Here is a 27709-nt window from a genome sequence, read left to right on the forward strand (position 1 = left end):
TTTGCATAATCCCCAAAGTACTTGTACCCTTCTTCTATATCTTTGATGGGACCATTTGGCATTCTTAGGCCATATGTGAGCATAGAATAGCCTTTCTTAAGAATTAGCCTTCCACATTTCTCAATACCGAAGGTCATTCCGATGTCCTTGCTGCATACCTGAGTGAGGTGTATAAGCGAATCAATGTCCCTTTCTTTGTTAGCGTAAAGTTTGATGTCATCCATGTAGAAGAGGTGGTTTTTTCTTGGTGCCAATTTTAAACTGGTACCCATATTGAGTCTCCTCGAGCATATTGCTTTGAGGGTTAAGGCATATGCAGAAGAGCAGCGGTGATAAGGAGTCACATTGATAGATGCCTCGCTTAATTTTGACACTCGCCAGCTTTTTGCCATTAGCCTCCATAAATATAGATTAGCCTAGTGTATATATATATATATATATATATATATATATATTTATATGTATATATATATATATATATACATTTTGCTGTATTCATCATTTTCAAGTCTGTTTGCTGTCGTATACAACAGCAAATACAATACAGTTTGCTGTTGTATCCACAAGAGTGGATACAACAGCAAACTACCATATGAAACCAACAGGAAAAAACCTAAAAAACGTAACAGACAGAGAAAGATCACATGGTACAACCCACCATTTGGCGCCAATGTTGCAACCAATATCGGACAAAAATTCTTCAGCATATTTACAACATGCTTCCCAAAGAAAACCTCACTCCAAGCAATATTTAATAGACAAACCTTAAAACTGAGCTACTCAGTAATGCCAAACATGAAAACAATCATTGATGGGAGCAACAAAACCCTTAATAAAACCAGTACACTACAAAGAGAAGACAACGAAAAAAGTTGCAACTGCAGACAAAAGAACAACTGCCCTTTGGAAGGAATATGCAGAGCCAAAAATTTGATATATCAAGCAACAGTAAACAACAACACAAACAACCACGTAGCGACCTACATAGGACTTTGCTCAACCAAATTTAAAACTACAGATACAGTTGATACCTGTAGATACAGTAACCATAAAGCCTTGTTTAACCGCAAAAACAAACAACACCACACAGAATTGAGCAAGCACATTTGGAAGTTGAAAGAAACCAACTCAACATACAACATAACATGGAAAGTATTAGCTCAAGCACAACCATACACAAACTAAACAAAACGATGCAAATTATGTTTACTTGAAAAATACTTCATAATACGCAAACCACACTTAGGCACATTAAATAAAAGAAATGAATTGACTTCTAATTGCAGACATTCTAGGAGTTATCTTCTCGGTTACACTTAGCACTGAATTACATGATTACGACAGCGAGCCCATTTCTGATATTTTGGCACATTCGGTAAAGCTTTTCATTTTAGTACAATCGCCTCTGATGAGTGCTTTGCACGAAACAAATTTGTAACGCCAATACTAAAAGTTTACTATTTTCGCAATAATTTTTCAAATATTTTATACTCCACTAATAATCTTTTAGGTTTTTAGTGTAGAGTTCTCTTTTTATATGCTTTTTCACTTGCTTTTAGTTAATATATATATATATTTGTCTATATATATATATATTTGTATATATATATATATATATATATACATGTATATATATATGTATATATTTATTCAAATATTCATATATATATATATATTTATATATGTATATATATAAGTATGTATTTATTTATATATATATTATATATGTTTATATATATATAGATGCGACATTAAAGTTCATGGTACTCATTGATATGTTGGCTACAGTTTGCAGCCAAAACAGGCTGTTCATGTTCAATAGAAGGTGAGTCCTAAAAGTTGAAACATAATCCGATCAAATGTTAATGATAACTTTAACCTTACTTTGGCGACTGCCCAAACAGTACATTTTTATTCAAGTAAAACTAATCTAGCTGGCAAAATTAGAGTTTCATAAAAAATCAAACATTGCAAAGAAGTTTTAGTTTGATTTGTGCAGTCTTTCACTGTCTCAAAATTTCTGAATCTGCTTATTTCTTGATTTGAAAAAAGTTGATCACCAATGATAAAACTTCAAATCGGCAAGATTGTTTCCGGCATGGGTTTAGGATTTTGGTTATAACTTTTGCCAGATATATTATTGAGGCATATTTGTAGATTTTTTTGATTATTCAGGAGTTTTTCTTAATTATTAATCATACAAAATTATATTACATAGAAAAAAACTGTACATAAATTGGGTGAATTTCCAAGGTGGAATAACTCACGGTATTAGTTTAGCTACGATATAAATTTGCTAGTTACTTTGCGATGGTTGCCACGGAGTTAAATGTTTTCAACTTACTAAACACACACTTGAAGCTAAGATGTACTCGGTATTTTTAACAATATATCTGAATTCCTACTTTTTATCAGTAAAATTCTAACACGTTTCAATTTCAGGTTCTATTTTCAATACAACTCTTAGACAGCCAATTGAAACGTTTTTCAACTCGGTTAACCTTAACTTAACTTGACCTAAAGGTTCTGTTTCATACATAGTTTAATGGAGTTGTTGTTAGCATGTTAAGAGAAGCTGTCTGACAACCGACCTTCTGTTTGGAAGATTGTAGCTCAAACTTATCTGCTAATTTTAAAGACAAAATATTATAGTTATAAACATGGGAAATGCTGAACTGAGAGAAATTGGTCATTGTGTCCGTTTCAAACATTTAAAATTTTTTTTTGGTAAACAGCGATATAGTGTCTTTGTTGTTTTGATGTATGTAATAAGCACGCCAATTGCCAAATTTGAATTTGAGCGAAGATTTTTCAAATAAAATTGTAAAATAAGGTTATTTTTCTGAGTTGAAAAAATTGTCATGTTCCACTTAACAAGGTGAAATAATAGCATAGCGGAGGAATATTATTCTGATTAATCGTGCACTTTATTCAAAGAAAGGTGACATGAACAAGCCATAAGTGTAATATATGCATGAAAGAAATGAACACTTTTGAAACATGAGTGTTTGCCCCATTTCCTCAGCAGAGTGCAATCTTATTGTTGATATTGTTTGGAATCTTTGTATCTTCTTGTTACACAAACTTTTTAGTGTCTACTGACCTCAACTGTTTATATTTAACGCTGGACTGGCTCAATATTATGGTTATTCTCAACACAAGTTTTCAACAAAGCGCAACTTTCATGCTTTGCTTTTAGAGCAAATTTGAGCATAAACAGTGGTTAACATTTAGCGCAAGTTACAGTCAAAATAGTCAGACAGTTTCTAATTTCGTCAATAACAGGTTCCAAACAATTTTTCAGCCAATCAAAATTTTCATGCAATGCTTTCAGCGTGAAAATAGAAATAAAATTTATGCAGAAAATACAGTAAAAATAGTGGTGCAGTTTCTATTGTCATTTTTAACCGTTTTTTTCATACATCAAATTGTTATGAACACTTTAAACAAAAACTACTTTCAGTTTAAGGCAGTTAATAATTATTTTTATGGCCGTTGTTTTAAAATCATCTAAAAACACTGTAAGCTTCAGAGTTAAAAAATCAGACTATGATGCGAACAACGACCACAATAAGAGTCCACTGTTTGTAATGTAACCGAGTCACTATTAGCGCTTTGTATACACTTTTATTGATCACGTGCCATTTTGGGTTTGTAATGATCAAAGAAAGTCAAAGTGTGGATCCGAAAAGGTAGCGCTTAATTAATAGGTGGCGCTCTATTTTTTAATCATTTTTCCTATTGGACCGGTCTAATTGAGGCAACATTCAAATAGAACGGGTGTTCAAATAGAGGTTATTCGGTATGCTAGATGTTTTTTTGAGAATGTCATAACATATTAAGAATTTACTACTATGTGGAAGAGAGTGGTTTCTATGTTAAGCTAATTTATTAATGATATCGGGCTAAATCTTGAAAAGATAGTAAAACAGTAAACAAGTTTTTTTTGCTGTTAAAATGTCTGTGATACTGGTGTTTGTGAGAAGTTTTTGAAAAGTCTGTTAAGTAAAAAACTCGTCGCTGTAACTTTTTTTTCATTTGAACTTTCTGAAAACCCAGATGTCTGAATTTATACTAGGGTGTTATTAGATGAATTAATGGCCCTGCCCTTGATATGCACAGGCATTGCAGTGTTGATATTATAGATCATCATTCATTCGAGTGTCTTATGACCTGAACTGTTCTTTTTCCTTGGCTCCGAGTTCATCTATGCAGCATATTTTTTTCTTTTTTAAAGATCATCCTGCCCTAAGCAGTCAGTTTCTTTATTGGTCCACTGTAGGAAAGTGTCATAGAAAAGTTCAAGCGCACATAATTTTTTTAGTGTATTATTGTGTCTATTATAATGCACAACATCAACAGCTTAACCAAAAACTTATGGATATCATTAGTGAGTATCCACATAATTTATGAACATTAGAAAAGTAGTGAAAAAATGATGCGATGGTTGTAATACTCTGCATGAAAGGAAATGTTTGCAACAATACCTTATGCAAAGTTTGAGGCTAGTTTTGAAAGTATTTGCTGTTTTGAAATTTGGTTGTTATTATGTTTGTGCACAGTACTGCAACTGAGTCCCAATTGTCTGTTACAGATTTGTGTCACTTACCAGTCTAAAAGAGTTGAATGTCAAAGATACCACATTGGATAACAGTGATGTTGACGTTTTAGAGAGACTCACATCACTAGAGAAGCTCAAACTAGAAAAGTGTAGTTTCCAAAAAATCAGGTCAGTCTATAAAAAGGAAACAATTTCCATTTAATTGGTTTATGGAAAAATATTTTGAAAAGCTTGATGACAATATTTGTTTTACAGGTAATATTGATTAAATATCATTTCTTCTCCAAATCATGTTTTTAGTTCTCACTTCAAAAAATTTGCAACTATTTTTTAGTCTTTCAAACTGTTTTTGTCAGTATTATTTTAAAATACTGCTACTTTGAATTACTGTAGAAATTGGCTAACCTCCAAAAATAATTTCATGATAATATAAAATGAAACCAAAACAATGCTCCAAGTGTCCATAGACCTGCCACTGAAAAAATTCATTTATTTATTTTTGTAATTACAAGGGTAATACATACAGTTACATCCTTAATTTGAACATCGCTACCATTTACTTCTCTGTTCTTCATAAACCAATAATAGACAGTGATCAATGGAAAAGTGCTCAAATATAAGTACTAACAAGAACAAATAATCTTATAGTTATTATATTGTTATATTCAATAATTACAATAATATTAACAATTTTTATCAGTAAAAGTTATATATTTTGGGTCTGTTGTGATGGTTACAAAAATTTTCATGACTGTGTACCTGGGAAGATCCATTGTCACTTTAGTCAAACTTAGACCTTTATTCGGAGTTAGTTAGGTCTAGACTCAATTCATTGTCTTAGGTTTTCCCTATAAATAGAAAAGAATCCCACCTAAGAACTTTAAAACAGCCTGATGAACAATGAGACTAATCTTCAAGATTATTCTACAACATTCATGCAACAACAGCAATTGTTATGGCCTATCATAACCGATTTACAAACCTCAAAGCTGTACATTTTTTTAAACTTTGAAAACCACACTATAGAGATATTTATTAACTGTATCTGACTATTTTTTGCTCAAAATATTTTAGGGGAGCATACTAATCTTAGACTCAAGGAAGGCTTAAATACTCATTTTAAGTTTAAATTGTTCACATCTTCATCCATCTTGTTTCAGCTAAACTTTGAATGTCTTTTGAGAATATTTCATTGGAATTTATCTAATTTTACGTTCTTTTTATATACTTATGTAGCATGCTTGTTATATCTGTGTGTTATATTAGCATAGATTTGTAACAAATTTATTTATATTGTAAAATTCAGTCTGATACCTCGACATTAATATAATACATTTTAGAGAATATTTATGAGGTTAACGACATTATCTTTTCTCCGCCTGAAAATAAGTTACAAAGTATTGGCAAAATTATCATTGGTTCGCTAAAACAGCCAACTATATGTTTCCACATTCTAATCAAAATATACTGCACCACACTCTACTTGATCACCATTTCAAGTCAAAATTAAATTTTTAGAAAGGTTGTAAAAGTCAGAGCTAACGTTATTAATGAGTGGGTTTATGGTAGTTTGAAACACTAAACCATGTGTTCCATCCGACAAAGCATGTTTCACGAATATAAGGATGAAAAGTATGAACACATCCAACCTTGGCAATATAATTAACATTAAATTCTATTCGGCTGATGCAAGTTTTATTTTTGTTAGTGTTATACATCACTCAAACACACAAACACAGGCACACAAACGCACATGCACACGCACGCACGCACACAGATGAACATGCATGCTCAAACGTAAATGTACACCAAAATGCACATGGTCACCTGGTGACGCGGTAATGCACGTGAAGACACACATGTAGTCCTTTGGCGGTCATTTGGCAGTCCTTTGGCAGTCATTTGGCAGTCCGTTGGCAGTTCTTTTGCAGTCATTTGGCTGTCCTTTAGCAGTCCTTTAGCAGTCCTTGTGCTGAATGTGTCAGAATAAGAAAAAATTGATTGATTATTCACCGTAAGTTTTTATACAAAATAGAAACTTTCCCCAAACAGAGATACGATGCTCGCTCTTTCTCAGCTTTGTTTATTTTTCCTTAGCTAAGGTGAAATCATAACCAGCAAAAAATATGTTAATGAAGTTTTCTCTGATGACAATGATTTATTTTAGCAAAATACATTGCAAAGCTTAACTTATAGTATGTTTTTAGTAAGTCAATTTTATTTAAGTTACGTTCAATGAATATTGTATACATCTGTCTTAAAAGAAAAAAAATTGCTATTGTATGTCCTGCACATAGTACATTGCAATATTAAACCTTATTACAGATCATAAACACTAAATAAACTAGACACACTACATATACTGTACATATAAATAATTACTAAGATTAACTTGTGATTTTGTTACTAAAATTTTATAGGTATGGTATTTACATGTAGGCCTATATAAAATTTTGAATATTTTTATTAGACGGTGATTGCATTAGACATAAAAGTCATTAGTCAATAAAATATTTTTGTCTCACGATCACGGCACTGGAATTGGAATTAAAAAATTGTGTGATCAAAATAAACTGTCTCAGGATTTTAATGACAAGCATCAAACTGTGTGGTGGTTCTTAATTTTGGTAACACTGATGTTAACAGATTAAAATGCTTGTGAATAATGTTTAAAGTGTGATAAAAGCAGTTTACTTTGCTTAGAAGATCTTTTAGAGTATATTTTTATTTATATAAAAAAAAAATATCAATAAACATTAAATATACATCCAAACCCGTAACCGTTGTGATCCGATTAGCAAAAAACCGTTAGTTTCAATTTTATTTCAAGTTAATACTCATGTTGTACAGTTCAAAATTAAACAAAATGAGGTGATAAAAATATCTTAGATTAAAGAGATTTTGTATTTAGATTAGATTCTGCTAATCAAAAGATTCTGCGAATCTTTTGATTAGCAGAATTTTTTGTAAAATTACACGTTTAAAAAAGTTTGGTGATTTGAATAAAATTTTTTTACTCATATGTATACTTTGTATAGTTAAATCATTTGAGGTACAGCTGCAAATATATTGTACTGATTTCCTTTATGACCAACTAACTCTCTTCAATTTTTATAGTGGTTTTCCTAACAACTAAATGTTATGAGAAAAATAATGAAAAATCTTTACATGAACTACTCAGCACTGGTTGATTAAAGTTAGTTATATTATAGTTACAAATGTCTTTTTGTTACAGATTTGATTCACTGACCAATCTGAAAGAACTGGATATCAGCTCGCAGAAACTGGATCCTGATGTACTTGTTGGTTTGGATAAACTGATGTCATTAGAAAAACTGGCTTTGTGTTTATGTGTCCTGAAAAAACTTCCAATTAGGTCACTGTCAATATAAACTCTGTATAACAACTTAGTAGGGTTTATCCTGACCACAGTTTTCATTTCTTAGCAGTGAGGTTTTTTGATGAGAAACTTGTCTACAATTTGTTGAATCTTTCTTCGAAGTTTCTCGATTGCGGTAAATTTATAATAAATTTCCAGCATTATATAATATGTTACATAATGACATACTATGATAGTATGTCATTATATAACTTATTATATATACAATGTATATATATAAAACATGGGAACTTTAAAATATGCATCATGGATCATGATATATTTACAATTTTGCGATCTATCGACATGATGCAAATTTGTGCGGAAAAACGACCACATCATAGCCGTGACATATTAATGAACACATGCTAAAATGCAGCACGATGTGTCATTTTATCGTTAGTGAGGTGCAAGAATATATAAAGCTGTGGTTTTGAGTACTTAAAAAATCTCAGTTTTCCTTTTATAAGTCAGTTTGTAGTAATAAATACATAACGGGGGAATCTTTCGATTATCTTTAGTTTCTCAACGTTGACCCAAACACACTGACTTATGATTTCCAATGCCATTTAACTTTTAAATATGGCTGATGGTTTTTTGAATGACTATTTGAAATGGCATATGGTAGTAGCAGCAGTTGCATATGATGCCAGTTAGCCTACATAGCTGTTGTATTACTTCATTCTTAAACCGCTTAAACTAAAACTGTTATTCCACAGTTGGTATGCAGATATTATCACCATTGGTGCCTGGAAGGCAAAAACTCACTACGGTGTGTTTTGCACATAGTAGATTATAATGCTACAAATTATTGCGAATTATAAACACTAAATAAACTAAATACACTAAATTTACTGTAGCTAACCAAACTTACTAAAGTCAACATATATGATGAACAAGGTGAATATTGTTCAAGAATAATTTATGACGTGTAATAGCAGCTATTGGTAACAAAGCCATTTTCAACTTGTATGCTTGATGTAAATAGTTTTAAGTTTAAAGTGACTCCATCAAAATAATTAACACAGTGCGCCCTCAGGATATGACTACCCTGATATACAATATTTTTCACCTTGTGGCGTGTAACACAATGATTTGTTTACTTCCCCATTTGAATGCTATTTCACTTTACGATTTCAGCAAAAAGTTTTCTCGAGTTCAAATTTGGCAGTTGGTGTACTTATAACATACATCAAAATAATGAAGACGCCAAAATTCTATCTAAAACCTTTTCCACAATGGTCGAAAGTGATGTTGTCACCAGTATTATCGTAGTTCAGCAATTATCATGTGTAAAACTATAGTCCTTTCTCTTTACAACCAAAAGCGAATTTTCAGTTGTGATCTTTTTCAATAAACCTATGGTCAGACAAATTCCCTTTACATGTCAACAAAAATCCAATTCATTACAAAAATCACATCGTTCAGACTTTTTTTCAAAATTAAGTTGAAAAGGTTTTAATGAAATTGGTTAAAATTGTATTGAAAACAGAGCCAGAAAATAAGAAGTGATAAATATTAGTTATGAAACGTTTAAGTTTTTAAAAGTAATTAGAAAAATAAACTAAAATTTAGCTTTGAATGTCAGTTTAGTAAGCAGAACATATTTAAAGTGTATGCTTATGTTATATGTATATCTGTATTAAAGGTAGAAACTCTCTATGGTACATACTCCACATAGTACGCTGTAACATTATAATTTAATACAGATCAAAATCAGGTAATACACCAAATTTAGTTATGTGGTATACTAAGGCTATTGTAAGTAACTATAGTTTCTAATGTACCCAACCTATTTTATTACTAACCTAGATATATGCTGTAATTGTGTAAAATTTTGATGATTCTTACCAAAATATGTTTGCATTTTATAGTTATTATGGTTTCTATACTCTGCTATCCGACTTTCCGACCATGCGATGCCAACTGGGAAATGGATTAAAATCATATCCTGAGTGTGCATTTTACACCATATATGTGTTGATGACAAATAATATGAACATGAATATTACTATGTTTTAATGAAAGCCATTCCTTGTTCAACTTGATATGATACTTGGACTTTAAATGATAAACAGTCAAACATAAGTGTTGATGTCCAGATTATAGGCAATATTAGTATTGCTTTGTCAAAATGGTTTATTTTATATTTTTCCACATTTTGAAGAGCTGGTCGAATTGTATAATTCTAAACTTTATTTGAACTTCATCTAATAAAACTTCACTGTAGGAGAAAGGTTGAAAAATACAGAATCTACATGTAAATCTCCAAAATGTTCAATTGTTAGTTTTACAGTTATTTGAAGCATTAAAATTTTATCGATTTAACAAAAATTATTTCATTCAGGTAGTGATAAATATTGTAAACACAGCTAAACATAGCCCAATCGTAAACATTAAATTTAACGCAGATGATACATGGTTTATCAGTTTTATTCATAACATATCTTACAATTCAACAATTTGCTTATTCAATTTGACAAGCGTGGTTTCACTAGACAGGTAGTAGCACAAATAAACTCAGCTCCCAAACTTACGCCACTCACATTTTATAAAGTTTGTTGGTTTATATGGAAAACGAATAAGTTGGCTCTTTTGCTATCACAAACCATATAATCCGTCTGAGAAAAGGGTTTGCGTGCCAAAAGCGACAAAGTGTGGCTTTAGTAAGTTTCATACAAGTACAATTATCTGTGTACCTTTAGCCAATATAATATATGTCTACAACTCAGTCTTATTTTCTATGTGGAACACAAGTTAGCTCTTTCGTTACCACACGCCATATGATACGGCTTGGTCAATTGTTTGTAAGCTACAAATAGAAAGTTGAGTTTATTAAATTTTATACAATTATATTTTTTTGGATATATTTAGTCAATATATAGTACATGTATGTTTACAGTTCATCCTGATTATATAGTATTTTATTTAGGTCATCCTAACGCCATATCTTATTAGCAACGACTGGACATGTCACATGCATTAAAGCTGCAAATGTTTAACTAATGTTAACTCAATGAACTTTGGGTAATTCCTGTTGATTATGTGGACCACTGAATAATGATAAATTAATTAATTTTAATAAATCATTGACTTTTGAGATGCTCACGGTTATAATCAAAATGAAAAACGAAATAGCTAAGCTCAATCTGTGTCATAATTGTGGCGTTTCATAGCATCAACTTTGTGGTTTGACAAATAATGCATACCTTTTCCAGGTATTGAATCTTTCAAATTACGGAATTAAGTTCCACGAAAAATTGATTTATTGGCTTAAGAGTAAGGGCAATTGTTAGAAACCTCTATTGTCAACCAGCTTCACACAAAAAGTAAGGATCATATGAAGTAAAGCTATAGAAAATACTGGACTTCATGCTGAAAGTAGTTTTAATATGCGACTTGTGCAATTTATCAAAAATTTGAAGTGTTGTCAGTTGCGCTGGAAAGAATTACTCAAGTTTTTCTAAATTTTTTTTGTAGCGATTAAAACTTATATAGTCTTGTGAAGCTGTGACTAATTATTGACACAAAATACCGGTTGACAAACCACCCACTTTCATGTTTGTTTTTTATTGAACATTAACTAACGCGTGAAATCCGTAAAAATTATATATGCCCCTTGTTTAATGGTTGACCTGTAGAACCAACAAACAAAATATAATGGAATCTCATAGAAAGATTTGATTCATCATGCACCAAATAACTTTGAATGCAGAAGTTGAAGTCATTGAATAATTTTAACCGTTTGTTACAGCCTTGCTTCACTGCCCAGCTTGAAAGAGCTGAACCTCACTTACAGTAAAATAGATTCTACTGGTCCAGTTGTCATCGAAAATCTGGACTTTCTGGAAAAACTCAGCATGCGCGGTTGGAACTTCTCTGAATTGCCACTGAGGTAGATATGAAATATTATGACAAAAAATCTCTGGAAGATTCTACCGTGTTTATTAACATTACTGTCTGAGTTTCAAATTTTAATCTCCTCAAAGGTACTATGGTTTATCAGTTTTATGCATTACATATCTTATAACTGAAAAAGGAACTCGTTTAAGTTGACCAGAGAGGCTGTGCTAGGCAGATGATATAAACTTAAATGCAATTGACCCAACATTAGGACACTCAAAATTTTTAGAAGTTTGATGTATTACATTTATTTTTAGCTGTAGCAACTTTGGTAAATGGCTCATCTCGGACATGCTCCCAGTTGTAGCAAAATCGACCAAAGGACTGTTCAAGCTCAACCTGCAACACAACCATGACATTTTCATGGCATTAGGTTAATATAACAATTATACATAGCCTTTATAAATATTAGATTTTAACATGTATGTACTTAGGTCCTATTAAAAGAATGCATTTGCTAGAGAAAAACTTAAGACATGCATTAAACACCCCTACTCTTGTCTCGCTTGCGTCGTTGTATGCTGAATTTCATTGTTATTGTGCAAAATTTGCAGTTTTTAAATTGTTGAAACTGTCATTTTACTCAACAGAAGTTGTGAGAAGGAGAAATATAAAATCAACAAAACATAATTAGTAAGTTCTGATTACTTGAAGTCTTTGTGAAATTAAATATCAGCCTCATAATTTGGTCAAAACTGTGATTGTGTGCCAACTCTGCATTTATGGTACTGTTTTATAGTAGTTTGACAATAAAACTAATGTTCCTTAACATTTACTACTTTGCTCATTTATTTTTATCAATTTAAGATTTAAAATGCTAAATATAACATGATCATTATTTTACGCTGAGTGATTACTCAACATACACATGGTTGGACTGTTGAACTGTAGACCCAACTAACAGAATACGTTGTATTCTTATGAAAGTATTTATTCCAACGTAGAACCAGTAACTTCCCATGCAGAGTTTGAAGTCGTTAGATAACCTTTGTATTTCTTTGCTACAGCCTTGTGTCACTGGCCAGCTTAAAAGAGCTGAATCTTTCTAACACTACATTCGGATCTGTTAGTCCTGTTGTCATGAAAAATCTGGGCTCTCTGGAAAGACTCAACATGGGTTTTTGCCAGTTCAGTGAATCCCAAGTAAGGTAAGAATGAAATAGTATCCCAAAGAAACTTATGCAATACTTTATTTTGTAAATGATCATTACAGTCTTGTAACCTTTTTGTATGGTTCTAAATATTCAAAATAACGATGTATAAATAGGAACTCTGCTTTCTTTTGAAACCACTGGTCTGTACTGCACTTTAACCTACCTATATTGTAGTAAGAGACTTGTCCCAACATTACAAACCTATGCGAGTCTGTGTGGTTTTGTTTTGTGATGCACATTTTTAAAATCAGTTTATTTGTTTGTAAGTTTGTCTTATGACAACTTATTTTTGGAATTAGTAGTTACAGTAAACTCTGTACTATTTCAGTACAGAGGTATTTAATTTGTTTTCAAGTGTTATGAGTATTGTATTGTTATTTGTTTATTAGTATATATTGGTGTCACACGTTATGTTCCTATATAGCTTACAAATTGCACCTATAAATTAAATTGTATGTAACTAGATTTTGATGGCACACAAAAAGCCAGTTTTGACTCCTAAATCTAGCAAAGCTAAAAAATTAATTGTAGTTACTGTGTGAAAATATGTCTGAAAATTTGGATTGATCAACCGTTTTCCCAGTTTGGTTGTTTCTTACATAGATAGTTTTTCTGGATATGCTACTGGCTATCTCAAACCTTACACTAGAAGGGTTAGGGCCATGCCATTTCTTTTTCGCTTGCTGATCCTGCTTCATCCACTGTGCAGCAGGGATGTTAATAGGTTTAAAAGGCGATATTTCGGTATTGCCACTTATTTGGCAAAATCTTTCTCACTGGCTCAAACAAAGATCTGCTGGCGTTCTCCAGACCATATCTTGAAAAATCAATGTTAGCCTCAACCGAGCCCGTAAGTGCCGAGGCTGGTAAAAGCAGTAACTATCTAATGTACCTTATACTTACATCATTGTAAAAAACATCTACTCGTGACTAGTTTGACAAAAACTCAATTTTCATAATAACTCGTGTAGTGTCGATATTATAACAAGAACAACAAAGCATAGTAACTAAGTCACAACTATCATCGATTAGTAATATGACCAAAATAAGAACAATAAAACCAAAATTTCAACTTACTTCTGAGTTAACTTCGACAAAAATAAAATAGGTTTCAAATAATCTCTGTCAGGACTTTTTCCTCTTGCATAAACTACGCTTGATCTTCAATGTTTTGCTACTAAATAGAAAATTAAAACAAATTCTACTTATTTTAGTTACTTCATTGATTAATTATTAGTACATTGAATTTTTGCGTTATTATATAACACGCAACAATACGCTTCATATTGGTCTGTCCATGCAACCCAAAGTGTGAATGATTGAAATTGTGACCCAAAAGTTGACAGAGAGTACATATATTTTTTGCTCCTCTATAAATATTTGAATTGGCGAGGTACAATCAAATTTATATTGAGATAAATTTTCTATAACCATCTGTGACAGAATTACAACACTGTCCACCCTTGACCATTTGATTGTGCTAAAATGACTCCGCTAGTAGGGTTGTCATTAAAACCCATTCAGGCCGGTTCTTGAATATTTCAAAATGAGTTGTGTTCTCTGAGGCCTCATCTCAAATGTTTCGAGTTAAAATTTGAGTCATTCTATTGCTTATCCTTTTGGCTACATCAGTTTTATTAATTCACCAAACAAGATTTAAGAGGTGTGAATAATTTTGATACCCGATATGTAATTGGAAAATAAATTTTTGACGATAAAATTAGGTGATTGATATAAACTGTTCTGAAAGTTTGTTGATACCCGTTTTGGAAAAAGTTTATCTGGACGATGGCCAACTTCTTAAGGAAATCAGATGTGGTACTCTGCTCAGGTGAACAAAATATTGATGAAAGTGATGTTAAGAAGAAAATGAGCAATTTTGCATGGAAGAGGGTATGTTTTTTGTAGCACTGTATGGAATTAAACCTAAAAAAACGAACAAAACCAAAATTTTAGTAGTGAACTTCAAACAAACTATATTCTAACAGATATTCTAACAGTGTAAAATTTGGATTTTTTATTCTTCACGTGGTTATAACACTTTAATGAACCGACTGGCAGGCATGGCGACATAATTGTCATTTTGTGATGCTGACGCTAATGGGCGACTATTTTTATAAATCAAAGTCTGGTTATCTTTATACCTTTTTTGTTTAATTTTTTATTAATAGTAAACTGCAATAGATTGGTTTCTGTTAGCAACAAAAGCATCAGCTGTTTTGAGAAATAAGAACAACCGCTTTTGCAATGCTAAACAAATGAAAATCCAAAATAAAAATTTTTTAAAATCAAGTTTGGAATTTTGTTGAATGTAGTTCAATGAGTTTGGTATATTGTCTAATGTATAATGAATTTGGAAATTTAGCTTGTGTTTGCCTTTGTTTTTGCTTTCTAAATGCTTTCCTAGAGTGCAACAACTTCCTTTTACCATCGTTGTGTTCTCCAAAGGCTATATGCAAAGGCAAGGCCATAAAGGAACAAAAATAAGCGCTTGGTGTTTGGTAGTGCTGTGACGGAGTATTGGTTAGAAGCTCATAATACATGTTCTATTGCTTGGAATTGAGAAATTTGCATTGATTTGCTGCTGATAAAACTTCGTATCAATCTAACATAGTCTAACAATGTCAGCACTAAATATATGCTTGTGAGCTGCATTTAAACAAAAATAATCAACTTGATCAAACAGATTTTTCAAGGATGTACTATGAATTGCGATTAGTATGATCTGTAAAGGTACACAGACATTTATATCAAATTGTAGCCTGGAATAATTCCTTTAAGCTGCAAAAACAAATCTAGATTATTTTGAAAGTTACTCCAGTTATAATCAATTTTGTCCAGCTCCATTATAATTATAAATCTACTAAAAAATTAATTAGGCTTGAAGGGCAGTCAACCGATAACTAATTAGTACTGAATTGGTTAAATATTTAGATTCAATTAGGAACCTTGACATGCACTGTTACAACTTATTGAAATGATCAATCAGGTAAAAACACATAAGTTTATATTTATATGGATAATCATTTTTAAAATCTCATGCAAATATGTTTATTGGTGCTTCATGTTCAGTCAGCCTTCTTAGAGAATAAGTTGTGTATATAAGAAAATAACCATACTTGGAGTTTGGTTAATGATTGTTATAAATTATTTCAAAGCTCGATAGAGGTGATAGAATATAGTTCAATCTGTATTTCTAATTCACATCTTGATGGCTAGCAAAGTTTCAAAAATTTGCATTGAATCAGCTTTTAATATTTAGTTTCTATCTATTGAGTGTGAGCAAATACAAGTCGGATTAGCTCTGAAAATATTTCAGTTATTAAATTTTTGTAAAGTTCAATGGCAAATGTTGAGTGGTTATATAAGAGTAATGGACCTATTAACTTCTTTTGGTAAAATTGTTCAGCATTGGAAAAACTAAAATTTGATTGGTTCTAGGAATGTAAGTGAATAACAATGTAAAATCCTTTAACACTCATGTCAATTTTCAATAAAATCAAACCTATGCTCCAAATGTCTACAGCTACTACAGAATAAACTTTTCATTCATTTTAGTATTTTAATGGAGTTACCTACCAGTGGATGGAGAATACTTGCCATGGGTTTTATTTGTCATACAACTTTTATTTAAATGCCATTTTTGTCTGAAGAATGTCTTTTTTCTGAATGCGTCATCTGATATGATGCCACAGAGATGAGTGGAAAATACGATGCCATTCTTTAACTGTATGACACTGCTATTGAACTTTTTGGATTTTGGGTGTGATTACAAGATACTTCAAAGCAGCACAAATGGCGTGGTAGTGATTACATTATTATTTTCAACATCTGTAATAATACTATTAATATTTAATTACTACTATACCTGTTACTATAACAATTATTATTAATATATACTTTACTATTTATATTTCATGAGTGCATGTCTGAGAATATTTAATTCCATGATAGTCCAAACTAGAAACTGGTTTGAAGTTGCCAAAGCCTAAATCTGGTTCAGGTAAAAATATTGTTTCAAGTGTTGCTCTTACTATGAATTAAATCTGGTTAAAAAACTTCTAAGCGTCTGATGAACAATGATAAATATCTTAAAAATCAACGTACAACATCTTATAGCGGTCATTGATACTGTTAAACAAAGTATATGTTCCAACTTTAAAAAATGATGTAAATTATTGTAATATTTGAAAGCGACTTCATGGAGACAATTATTAAATGTATTTTACTAGATTTGACTCAACGCGGTTTCTTGTTTAACCAAGACTGATACTTTAACCTAAATGAAAAAAACAGTTTAACAAAATGTAAAATTTCTATTGATTATAATGACCACTGAAGAGTGCTTATTTAGTATTTAGCTGTAAATATTTGATGAATCTTTTATCTCAGACAAGCTCATGGTTGTAGCAAAAGTGACCCAAAAAACTGTCTTAGCTCAATTTATGTCTTAGTTGTGGTGTCTACATGGTTTCGGTCACTTTAATGGCATCGGTTAATATTATTGAGCTTCAAGTGTCAAAAAGGTACATGTAGTTATAGGAATGGCAAACGAAGCTGTGGAATGAATCGTTAAAATGGATGCCATTATGTTGAAAAGCTCCTCACTTGCATCAGTCTCGTGCTGTGTCATCTAAATCTAAAAGTATTTTATAGTTATAATTCTATTGTATTATAGACTATGTTTAACAAGTTTGTAAACTGGCAAATTATACAAACCTTTTCAAATACTAGATATAACAGCATATGTAATTTTGGTCCGGCTTAAATATTTAATTTGATAGTCATGAGGTTAAGGTAATTGTTAGAATCCTTTACGCCTGACCAAATTGACATCAAAAGCTGGCAATATATGATGAAGTAAAACTATGGTAACTATTTGACTCCATGCCAAAATTATATTCTAAAGGATTACAAAAAAATTCACATTGCAGTAATTTGGTATTAAAATGTTTACCATGGCTTAATCTGCTGTGTTGTGGGTCTAAAATATTTAGAAATGTAATTAAAAGCTCGTAAAAGCGCAAAAAATGAACAGTTTATCACAGCCATCACGGAACTGTCATATGATGGAATCCCTTTATTTCGATGACATACTCATCTCGGCGTAATTATTTTTTCACACATGATGTTATCACTTGAAAGAACGGTGAATAAAATGCTCAAAATAAAATGTCTCGTAACATCAGTTTACAACAAACTTTTCCGCATCTACCTTAAAGCCTTTATGATTTACAGATGCTCGCTATTTTAGGTTTTGTTTTGGTTTGGTCTAATCATCTAGTCATAATCTGATCATGTGACCCATACTTCCTGCCAAATGGCACGAACATTTTCTGCACCTTTTTCAACAATCAAATGTGACCAACAGGCTGCTCATGCTTATCATAATATAATAGGATCTCTTTCATGCTAAAATTAAAAATTTAAAATTGAAGGTTGTTTTTTGAGATATCAGTGCTCGAAGTGACAGCATTACAATGATAATCAGACATATGCATAAGCGCAATAGACATGGCTTATTGAATGTGTGAATATAGTTGTAAAATATTTCGACAAATGAGGTTGCACAAAAGCGTAGACAGAAGCCATCGGGTTAAGGTATGTCCTTTTTGAACAATTTTGGAAAGGCATTTCAACCCACAGCGTTTTTTGCAATGGCTGCAAATAAATGTTGGTTTTTTAGCTTTTAATAGCTTGTAATCCTATTTCTACATATTTTGGATTTACAACTCAGCAGAGTAAGACATGGTGAATCTTTTAATACCAAATAATAGTAATGTGAATTTTGTAAAGTGTCAACCTTTAATATGGGACTCGCGCAGTTTACTAAAGCTGGTAAGTTTGGTTAATGGAGCTGAAAGAAATTCAAGAGTTACTGAAGCTTTTTCAATTGTTTACAGCTATCAAAGCATTTTTGGAACGGTGAAGCTTTGAAAAATAATTATCGGTTTTAGAGGCAACAACTTATGTGCTCATTTTTTATTAAACAACAGAAAATCAACAAAACCCAATTATCAAGTTCTAATTATGCAGAGATTTTGTAAAATCAAGTTTCACCTCATCTTTTTGTCACAGTTTCTGACCCCTGCCAAATCTGCATTTATGTCACTGTCTCTCTATTGTCATTTGGCAACATACATAATTTTTTTGGCTGTTCAATTATTTATCTATTAATCTTTTTCATTATATATATGCAATGCTCAATATACTCTACTTGCGCCTGGCCAAATGGTTGACCTGTAGAACTTAAGAACTTAAGAATATGTTGTATCATTGTAAAAAAATTTGCCTCAACTTGCAACAAATAGCTTCGAATGCAGAAGTTGAAGTTTTTGGATAAATTTTTCTTTTTTGTTACAGACTTGCTTCACTGCCCAGATTGAGAGAACTACACCTCTCTCACAGTAAAATGAATTCTGCTGGTTCTGTTGTCATTGAAAATTTGGATTCGCTAGAGAAACTTGTCATGCGATGGTGCAACTTCTCCGAATCGCCACTCAGGTTGGTGGCAAAGAGTATCACAAAATACTTTTGCAAGATCTTGTCATGTTTATAAACATAACTATCTGAGTTTCTCTTCCTAACCTCCTCTCATGAACCTGAATGTGTAAATTGAGGAACAGTTAATAGGAGTTTATATTGCTAAATAAATAATTGAGTATATATCACAGTAAGATTCTCGTCTTAGTGTAATGAATCAAAGTCAGCCCTTGTGGTTTCTCTTTGTTCTCATTTAATAGAAATTATAAAATCATTTTGTAAGTAATCAAATTTTAAATATGCGTTACAGCAACTGACTGTTGATTTTATTAACCCATTCAGTACTAATAAGCTATCAGTTGACTGCCCTCCAAGCCTAATTAATTTTTCAGTAGCCTTATAATTAAGAAGGAGCTGCACAAAGTTGAGTATAGTTGGAATTCTTTTTAAAATAATTTAGATTTGTTTTTTGCAGCTCAAAGGAAACATTTCAGGCTACAATTTGATTGAAATATCTGTATACCTTTACAAATTCTACTAACTGCAAATTATAGTACTTGCGTACAAAATCTTTTTGATCAAAGTGAATGTCTATGTATCAAAGTAGCTCACAAGCAGATTTTGGGTACTGACTTGTTAGACTGTGTTAGATTGATAGGGAGCTTTATCAACAGCAAATCAAAAAAATATATCTCAATTCCCAGCCATTGAACAGATGTTACGAGCTTCTAAACAATACTACGTCTTATCACTACCAAAACTACCAAACACCGTGTGCCTATTATTGTGCCAATATCGTCTTGCCTTTGCCTAAAGCCTGAGAGGTGGCATTATGAAAAAAAATTCAGAAAACAGAAACAAAAGCAGAAACAAGCTACAAACAAAATTCCAAACTTTATCGAGATACGTTTGTATGTCAGATTTTTCGTTTGCCAAGTATTGCAAAAACGATTGTTTTTTATTTCTCAAAATGGCTGATTTTTTGTTGCTAACAAAAATAATTTTTTTTAAATTTGTTGTTGGTATAAAAATTAAACAAAAAAGGCAAAAATATAACCAGAAACCGAGTTATAACAACGTTCGTGTCAAGTCAAATCAATTAATCGCATTCGCCCCATAATGGGGCATTAGAGCGATATCTTTATTAGGTAACATGAGTAGATTACTCTTAGTTTCAGCTTCTTCCTTCCTATTCCTTCACTTTATTTTATCTCAATTTTTTCCTCTTTTTTGTTATTTTTAATGTGTCTTTTAAGTTTGGTTGGGACAAAGTTGTTGTTAAAGTGGATTGTAGGGATTAGGCGAGGGCAAAAACTTTTAATAATAGTTAAGGCTCTTATTAGGATTGGCGACATACTAGTGGCTGTGCCCATTTGCGTCAGTATCACAAAACTAAATTATGTTGCTATGCCTGCAAAAGAGTTAATTAAAATGTTATAAACATGTGTAGCATAAAAAATTCCATATTTTACACTGTTAGAGTATCTGTTAAAATACTTAGTTTTTGGAAATTCACAACAAAAATTGTATTTCTTTTTCTGTTTTTTTACCGGCTTAATTATATACAGTGCCACGAAAAACTTACCCTCTTCTCTGAGAAAGTTCTAACTTTCTCCTTGAACATTAGTTTTGTTGCTATTTTGTTCACCACATCTGATTCACTTAAGAAATTGGCCAACGTCCAGATAAACTTTTCGCAAAAAGGAAGTCAACGAATTTTCAAAACAGTTTATATCTATCGCATAATTTGTTAGTAAAAGATATATTTTCCAATTACATATTGGGTATCAAAAAGATGCCCAGGCTCTTACATTTCACTTGGTGAATTATTAAAACCAATGTAGCTAGAAGGCAACGCAATGGAGCGACTCAAAAATTATCCCGAAACATTCGGGATCAGGCCTAAGAGAACAGAACTTGTCCCGAAATATTTGAGAACAGGCCTGAAAGGGTTAAATTCTATAAACTACATGCTACTGTTTTAGAGTAAAATATCATTTTACCACGGGTGTGCAAGCTAAATATTCAGGTGAAAGTATATCTTTATATATGCAAAATTATGTATTCTCAATGATTGCTATACAAAAACATTGTCTGAAGCGCACTATCAAATATTTCAGCAGAGCAAAATGGAGTTGAGATCAGAAGCTATGTATTGCATTCAAACAACAGCAACAATCAGATTATAATTAGTCAAGCAATCGGCACACAAATTTTGATCAAAATTATAAATTCAGTTTAATTATTCTTTTTAAGTATTGCTTTTTATAAACATGGTTTCTGACTCTTTATTTAGATCAATTGCTTGTCTATTATTATATAACTTTAGGTTTAAATAACTTTAACACTTATAGATTAAACTATTATATAATATATAACTCTTTTTCTATTGCCACAAAACTTCATTCATAGCTTCAAAACCGAGCAAACATATCAATGAGTTCAATGAATTTTATATGCATTATTATACCAATATAGTTATAAAGTGTAAACATGCCTTGAAATTTAGAATACTGAACCGTTTTCCAATTCAGCTGTGTAATACAAAAACAGTCCCTCGGACGTGCCCCTGGCCTTTGCAAACCCGACACTGAAGAGGTTAGGGCCATGTCGTTATTTTTGCACTGGCTGAACCTGCTTTGTCAGTTGCATTGCTGCCACTGATTAGTAAGCCTTTTCTTTTATGAGCAATGCAGAAAATTGCGGGTATTTTCCAGACCATATCTGAAACATATCTGTGTCAGCTAGAAGCACATCGGTAAGTATAGGAGTTTGTATGAACAGTAACTATCTAATAAAACTCACTTTTAGGCAATGGTAAAAAGACATCCGCTCTCGACAAGTATTGTTTGAACAAGGAATGAATGTTCAAAATAAATATCTCAGTCTGAATAGTACTGAAACCGGCAAAGTGTAGTAATCAAATTGTAGCTCATCATTCGTTGAAAAAATAATAATATGACCAATAGAAAAAGGGTAAAACAGAAATGCTAAATTACTGTTGAATTGACTTTAACAAATTGGATTAGGTATAACGAAATCTCTCTTGCAAGACTTTTTTCTCCAGCATAGCTAACTTTTGCACTTGAGTGTGTAGTTTAAAAGTTGAAAATCAAATTCATGTAGATTTCTTTTGTTACATTAATAGTAATCGTTAATGTAACAAAATAAATTTACATTAATTTAATTTTCAACTTTGTTGAAAATGTTCAACTTTCAACAAAAAATCAATTTTTGATTTTGGCTTTTGTATGATTTTTTAATATTTTTGTAGTTTTTTGAATAATTTTATTTTGTAGAATTGGTTATTGAGCTTGAAGTGTCAACTTGGGAAATCATTGTACAGGCAACCAAGCTGTTGATATAATCGTTAAAAATAACGCCATTATGTTGAAAGCTCCTCACTTGCATCGGTCTCGTGTTGTGTCAGCTAAATCTAAAGGTCTTTTGAAATTGTATTTTTATTAGATTTTAAACTATGTTTAGCAGGTAAATGTGATATACTTGTTTCACCTATTTTATATTAGCATTAATTTGTTAGCCTAAATATAATTTGAATATAACTAGTTTAGTTGACAATAGCTGTGGATGTCAATAAATAAATTTCTGGCTTTTATTTTCAGTCAGCTTCTTGAGAATAAACTATGTATTAAACATAATAAGCTTCTAATGTTCGTAATAGTAGTAACAAAATAATAGTAAGCATAATATTTGCTTTAAATTACTTCAAAGCTCAACAGAGGTGATGTAAAATAGTTCATTGTGATTTCTAATGAGATTTTTAATGGTTCAATGCCGAAGATTCAAAAAATTTGGTATTGAACTTTTGCTTTTACTTGAACTTGAGCTTTTACGGTTTCATCCCTATTTAGCAATTGGGAGCAATCAAATATTTGACTACCTGAAAAATATTTTTATTACTACATTTTGGTTGGATTCCAGAACAAAAAGTAGGATTATTTAGCAGCAAAGAACCAAATAACCCATAATTATAAACTTTTGCGGCATTGAAAAGACTGGATTTCATTGTCATGTACTAATATAAATGAAAATCTAGATTACTCTGTAAAATCAAGTTAATACAAATCAAAATAATCATTTAACAGTCTAGATCTATTACTTAAAAAAGTAGTTCACTGTTGGTGTGATCAAATGGAAATATGTACCGACGGTTTAACTGGCAAATCAGTAAATTTAGATAAACCTTTATTAGATTGTTATATTTATATAAAAAACGTCTTTATCTGAATGACACCTTTATAATGGCACCGCAGAAAAAGGTAAAAAAACTGTGCCATTTTTAAATGGAGTGACACTAGTATTTTACTTTTCTGATATCTAAGAACCCAAAAGAGAATTTGATCAATAGAAAAGAGTCCACAAATTGCCAAAAGAGTTGAAAAATATTATTACAGTGTTTACATTCTTATCTTTTTTAGTTATAATGATACTATTATTGTTTATCATCACCAATTAGTTATTTTTTGATATTCTGTGGTTGCTGCCATAGTTTTAATGCCCATGTATCTGAGAATAATCAATGTCACAATAGTCGCAGCTAGACCATGGTTTGAAGTTGCTAAGGTCTAAATCTGATCCAATGTGTCAACTGTTGTGCAGAATGTGGATTACAATCATACTAAAACACGTAAGATTCAGACGAGCAATCAGAATATTCTCAAAAAACTACACACTACACCCATGTTATAGCACCCATTAGTATGGTGCATCAAAGTTTATTTTCTAACTTGATAGCTTTGAGTATTCTATTTGAAACTTTGAAAGTGACACACTTGTGACACAAAGTGACACAAGATATTTGATAATTGCATCCTTCTATATTATACTAGATAAAAATCTATGCCAAAATTGGACACAATTAGTGTTATGGTGATTACGTTATTTTCAAAAAATATCATAACGCTAATAATATTTATCCATAACAAATAACTATTTTTACATTTGCTGTTGTTGCTGCCATAGTCTTCGTGACCGCCTATCTAAAAACTTTAATAATTAAGATAGTCAAAACTAGAGCCTGGTTTGAAGTTGCCAAATCAGATCCATCCTTTTTACTTCGGTTTACAGTTTAGATTATAAATTGATTAAAACATTTTGAAATGTCTGATGAAGGATGGAAAAGCTCTTCACGATCATCGTACAACATGCATGTAATAGCAGCTATCGGTATGGTGTATCAAAAGCTATTTTCCAACTTGAAAATTTTGGGTTTTGTCTTTGAAACTCTGAAAATCACACCATTAAAATAATTATTAATTATCACTGTAAAAAATAATGAGAAAACAGTTAAGCAAAAGCGCTGAGGTTGACAGCATAAAGAAAAAAGCTATCAAATATAGGCAAAAATGACTTTGCAAAAAGAAAAATTTCTTTTTTCCGAAAGTCTGTTGAGCTTTTTTGAGATATACAGAGCCACCATCTAGTTGACCTTCACCTCTAAAAAAACTTCACCCTGAGAGATGAGTTGAAAAATACAAAACCAAGGTGTTCATATTACGGTTTTATGGTACTTTGGAGCAGTAAAACATTTGTTCGATTCAACAAGCAATATTCCACTAAGGTAGTGGTAGAGTGTGAATATAGCTAAACCTAGCCCAAGAGTAAACATTAAATTTAGCTTAGCTGATGGATGTTTCAATAAAATGTGTGTATCAAAATCTTATAATTTGACAATGTACTTGTTCAATTTGACAAGCAGGATTGTGCAAGGCAGGTGAAGGAAAACATAAACGCAGCTCATCAAAAGTTAAAACACTCACAATTTATAAAAATTGATATTTTGTATAGAAAACAAGTAAGTTAGCTCTTTCGCTACTACAAGCCATATAATACGGCTTGGCAAAGCCGTATTATATGGCTTATACGATGCGCCAAAACAAGCATAGCCAGACCCAAGCAAGTTTCATACAAATACAATAATCTGTTTACGTTTAGCCTATATGAAAGTGTCTAGAGCTCATCCTGATTTTGTTACTTCAGTTAATCAGGTCATTATATTGAAATATTTTATTAGGATGGCCAGACATGTCAGATCGACTACAACTACAAGTGTTTTACTAGTTTTAGATCTGTGAACTATTGGTAACTCCCATTAAAAATTAAGATTACTAAAGTGTGATTATTTGGTTTATAGCTGTAATATTTTTGCTGAATCTTTTATTTCTGACAAGCTCATGGTTGTAGCAACATTTACCCAAAAAACTGTCTTGGCTCAATTTGTGTCATTGTTTTGCCGTCTAGATGGTATCGGCGTATCATGGTATCAGTATAATATTGAAAATTATGCATACCTCCAACAAATATTAAATTTTTTACAAAAAAATGTATTTAAGTTTCGGCAATAAATTTAACTTGATAGTCAAAAAGTTATGTAATCGTTAGAAACCTTGATTTCTGACCAGCTTGTCATAAACATTGAAAAATATATGAAGTAAATATATAGGAAATATTTGACTCCATCCTTAAAGTAAGTTCTAATATGCGACTTGTGCAGCTCATTAAAACTTGAAAGTTTTGTTAGTTTAGCTGAAAAAAATGAAAAATCACAAAATCTTTTCCAGATTCATTCGATAGCTATCAAATCTCTCACACGTCTATGAAGCTGTAAAAAAACTCTTGCTGAAAAAAAAAAACAATTTTGTGTTAATTTTCTATTGAACAATACAAAATCAACAAAACATAATTGTCAAGTTCTGATTATGCATAGTTTTTGTAAAATTAAATTTCCCCTTATGTTTTTGTCAGTTTTTTTCTCAGGCCACATCTGCATTATGGTATTGTGCCTCTATTGTAATTTGCAATAAAAATCTTTCTGCTTTGATTTTTGCTGCTTCACATATTTATTTTTGGCATTCTGAATTTACATTGCTCAATATGATGTGATGATTAATTTCCAGTTATGATTATTCCATAGTTGTCTGGTTGAACTGTTGACCTGCAGAACTAAAAAGCGGAATATGTTGTATTCCGTATAAATACTTGCTTCAACATGAAACAAATACATGTAACTTTAAATGCAGAAGTTGAAGTCATTAAGTCATTTTAAAGTTTTTGTTCCAGACTTGCTTCACTACCCAGCTTGAAAGAACTGGACCTCTCTCGCAGTAAGATGAAATCTGGCAGTCCTGTTGTCCTAGAAAATCTTGAGTCACTGAAGAAACTCAACATGGGTTATTGCAACTTTGTCAATTCACCACTCAGGTAAGACAGAAATAGTATAAGCCAATATATTTTTGCAACTCTTTGTCATGTTTATAAACGATACTGTCTGAGTTTTTGTTTAACTTGTTTGCACAATTCTACATAGATGTTCAAGTTAAAGATTTGTAAATAGGAAATTGTAAAATGAATAATACGCCTGTACTGCATTCTAACCAAGTATATATGGTAAAATATCTGTTCCCGCATAACAAGCCCATGTCAGCCTGCGTATTTTAACTTTTAAATATACATTTTTTAAGTTCTTCTATTGGTTTGCCAAAGTGTGTTAAAAGAATCAATTGCTGACTTCAGTAATTACGATAGACTCCATACAACCGTTTCTGTGTTAAATCTTTTTTTAGCACAAATGCACATGCTGTACATGTGACTAAATGTTTTTTTTTATTTACAAGAGACATAAAATGTCCAGGTTCCACGTATGTGCAATGACCATATCAGGAGCAAATCTGTGCCAACCTGAACCACGTCAGTCAGTGTAGGGGTTAGTATGGGCAGTAAATATCCAATGTACTTTATTGTTAGTCGAATGTCAAAATAAATTTACTCCCAAACAGTTTGACAGAAAGTAATTGTCCAAAATAAATATGTTGGTGTTGTTATTACCAACAACACAACAAAAACACAACAGTTAAGTGCTAAATTGTCATTCGTTGACTTTAGACGTTTACTCGTTGACTGAGTTTACTTTGACTAAATCAGATTAACTTTCACAACATATCTTTGCCAAAACTTTTTTTTTCTGCATAATCAATGGTTGCATTTTAATGTTCTGTTAATAAATTGACAATTCAATTCGTTGCAATTTATTTTTGCACCTTTTTGAAAAATGTCATGTCTTCTTATAACTTTTTTCTATTTTCTAATTTCTTCATTTGAAATTATGTAATTTTTTATTAACTCTTTTCCCAAGTTTTAAATGTCAAACGGTTAAATCTTTGAATCAGAAACCAAGCTGGTGAATTACACTCTGTATTTGTTAACTTTCGC

General features: G+C 31.5%; 1 protein-coding gene across 1 annotated transcript; it reads left to right on the forward strand.

Annotated features, from left to right (window-relative positions):
* The first annotated feature begins 1760 nt into the window (after positions 1-1760).
* Positions 1761-27401, forward strand: LOC137398077 (uncharacterized). Its single transcript, XM_068084181.1, has 8 exons — positions 1761-1825; positions 4595-4729; positions 7797-7904; positions 11695-11835; positions 12851-12991; positions 19361-19501; positions 26561-26701; positions 27383-27401. The coding sequence occupies exons 1-8, from the start codon at positions 1761-1763 to the stop codon at positions 27399-27401; spliced, it is 891 nt and encodes a 296-aa protein (XP_067940282.1).
* Positions 27402-27709: the final 308 nt, after the last annotated feature.

This window comes from Watersipora subatra, chromosome 6, assembly GCF_963576615.1.
Source record: "Watersipora subatra chromosome 6, tzWatSuba1.1, whole genome shotgun sequence".
NCBI lineage: Eukaryota > Metazoa > Bryozoa > Gymnolaemata > Cheilostomatida > Watersiporidae > Watersipora > Watersipora subatra.

Coding starts and splice junctions, on each gene's coding strand:
- LOC137398077 (XM_068084181.1), top strand. CDS start 1,761: ATGGTACTCATTGATATGTTGGCTACAGTTTGCAGCCAAAACAGGCTG. Junction 4,730..7,796: donor TGTAGTTTCCAAAAAATCAG/GTCAGTCTATAA, acceptor TTTTTGTTACAG/ATTTGATTCACTGACCAATC. Junction 7,905..11,694: donor TCATTAGAAAAACTGGCTTT/GTGTTTATGTGT, acceptor CGTTTGTTACAG/CCTTGCTTCACTGCCCAGCT.